The sequence below is a fragment of the Entamoeba invadens genome (assembly GCF_000330505.1).
Source record: "Entamoeba invadens IP1 unplaced genomic scaffold scaff_1105074726715, whole genome shotgun sequence".
In the NCBI taxonomy this organism is placed as follows: Eukaryota; Evosea; order Mastigamoebida; family Endamoebidae; genus Entamoeba; species Entamoeba invadens.
Window position 1 is genome coordinate 448,404 of NW_004440286.1, and position 1,580 is coordinate 449,983.

At 26.9% G+C, this 1,580-nt stretch overlaps 1 protein-coding gene across 1 annotated transcript; it reads right to left on the reverse strand.

Moving 5' to 3' along the window:
* Window positions 1-176: 176 nt before the first annotated feature.
* Window positions 177-626, reverse strand: EIN_488080 (hypothetical protein; the record flags this gene model as incomplete). The annotated part of the gene is made up of 2 exons (XM_004256009.1): window positions 177-294; window positions 472-626. 2 exons carry the CDS (start codon window positions 624-626, stop codon window positions 177-179), a joined length of 273 nt encoding a protein of 90 aa, XP_004256057.1.
* Window positions 627-1,580: the final 954 nt, after the last annotated feature.

Sequence of the window (1,580 nt, forward strand, 5' to 3'; positions counted from 1 at the left end):
ATATGAAATAATTATAGACTCTTAATGACTCATTACAATATAATTTTTATCAGAGCACAAATTTCATATTTTCATCAAATATTATTTAAAAAATAAATTTGAATTTAATAAAAAAAATCTATAATCACAAAATGATTGATTCAAACCAATATAATAAAATAAATTATACGTATAGTTTATCCACCATGAATTGAGGAAATCAAAGAGACGACATCCCCGTCACTCACCTCGGCCTCGGATAACCCCACCAATTCCCAGTCGGCATCGTTGATCAACACAATGATCCCTGGAATTCTGTAATGTGAGCAATACAATTAACTATTCAGTAATAATAAAAATACCTATATTAAAATTAATATAATAAAAAAATAAAATAGGAATTCTTATTAATTGATAATTAAATAAAATACTAAAATGCATTAATCTATTATTATACAATATGATATTAATACTTAATAGTTAAATACAAACACAGTAGAGTCTTGGAAAATTGCACCAAGTTTTGGGTACGTTTTTTGTATCAACAGAAAGACGTCTTTGATCGTATGAATTCCTTCAGACGGAAATTCAGTCTTATTTGTTCCTGCCTCATATTCCAACCCACCACTTAACTCAAGTTGTATCATTTTCACTTAATCAGTTGTAAATAGAAAAAACCCTATTAATATATATATACGTGTTATTAAAAAAAACTCAATAACTACCAAAAATTCAATCTTCTTTTTTAACTTCCTCGTTTGTTTTGCCATTTTTATTTAATTTAAAATAGAAATAACTGTTTTTTTAATGATGTTGGGCATTGTTATCTTTTTATTACCACTTCTTTTTTATGTTTTTTAATTCGAAAAAAACGATAGTAAGAAATGTATACAGTATGACAAGTTTGACTTAAACGACAAGTTTGGGTTAAATGGTAAAAATTATAGTTCAATTATAATATTTTTTGAACTATAACCTGAACTAATTAATTGCTTTTTTATTATCAAGTTTATATAAAAAATTGAATAATTAAAAGCAAGCCAAAAACCCAAACACACGACATAAAGAATAAGAAAGCAATGAAAAAAGTAAAGATAATTATAAACTATCACACGATCATGATCATCACCAACATTTTAATGTAATCACAAACAATAAAGTTTTATCAAAATTTGTCAAATAAAGTTACCATAACAGTTCAAATTCAATTATAAATACAGTCTAATTTCCCTAGAGTGTGTAATTATTATTTTTGTTGTTCTCTATTATTTGAGCATTTCTTAAGAACAAACCCAAATAAGATAGACATGCTCTTTAAAGAGTTGGTCCACTTTTTATTGGCCAAAATCAAGCGATGATTCTTAATAAATCACACTCTTGGGAGGTTTGCCGGTATTTCCTTTCGTTGAATTCGTTTTTATGGATATTATTATTTGGTTAAGTTAAAAGCGGTATTCTTCCATCGCGATAGGAGATACTGCTGATTTATCATATTAAAATAAATATAAAGTAATACAAACGTTTCCGAATGAGGCGGCACATGTTTTGGCGCGTTTGAACTCAACGAGACAAACACATTGAAATATACAAAACAATACTTA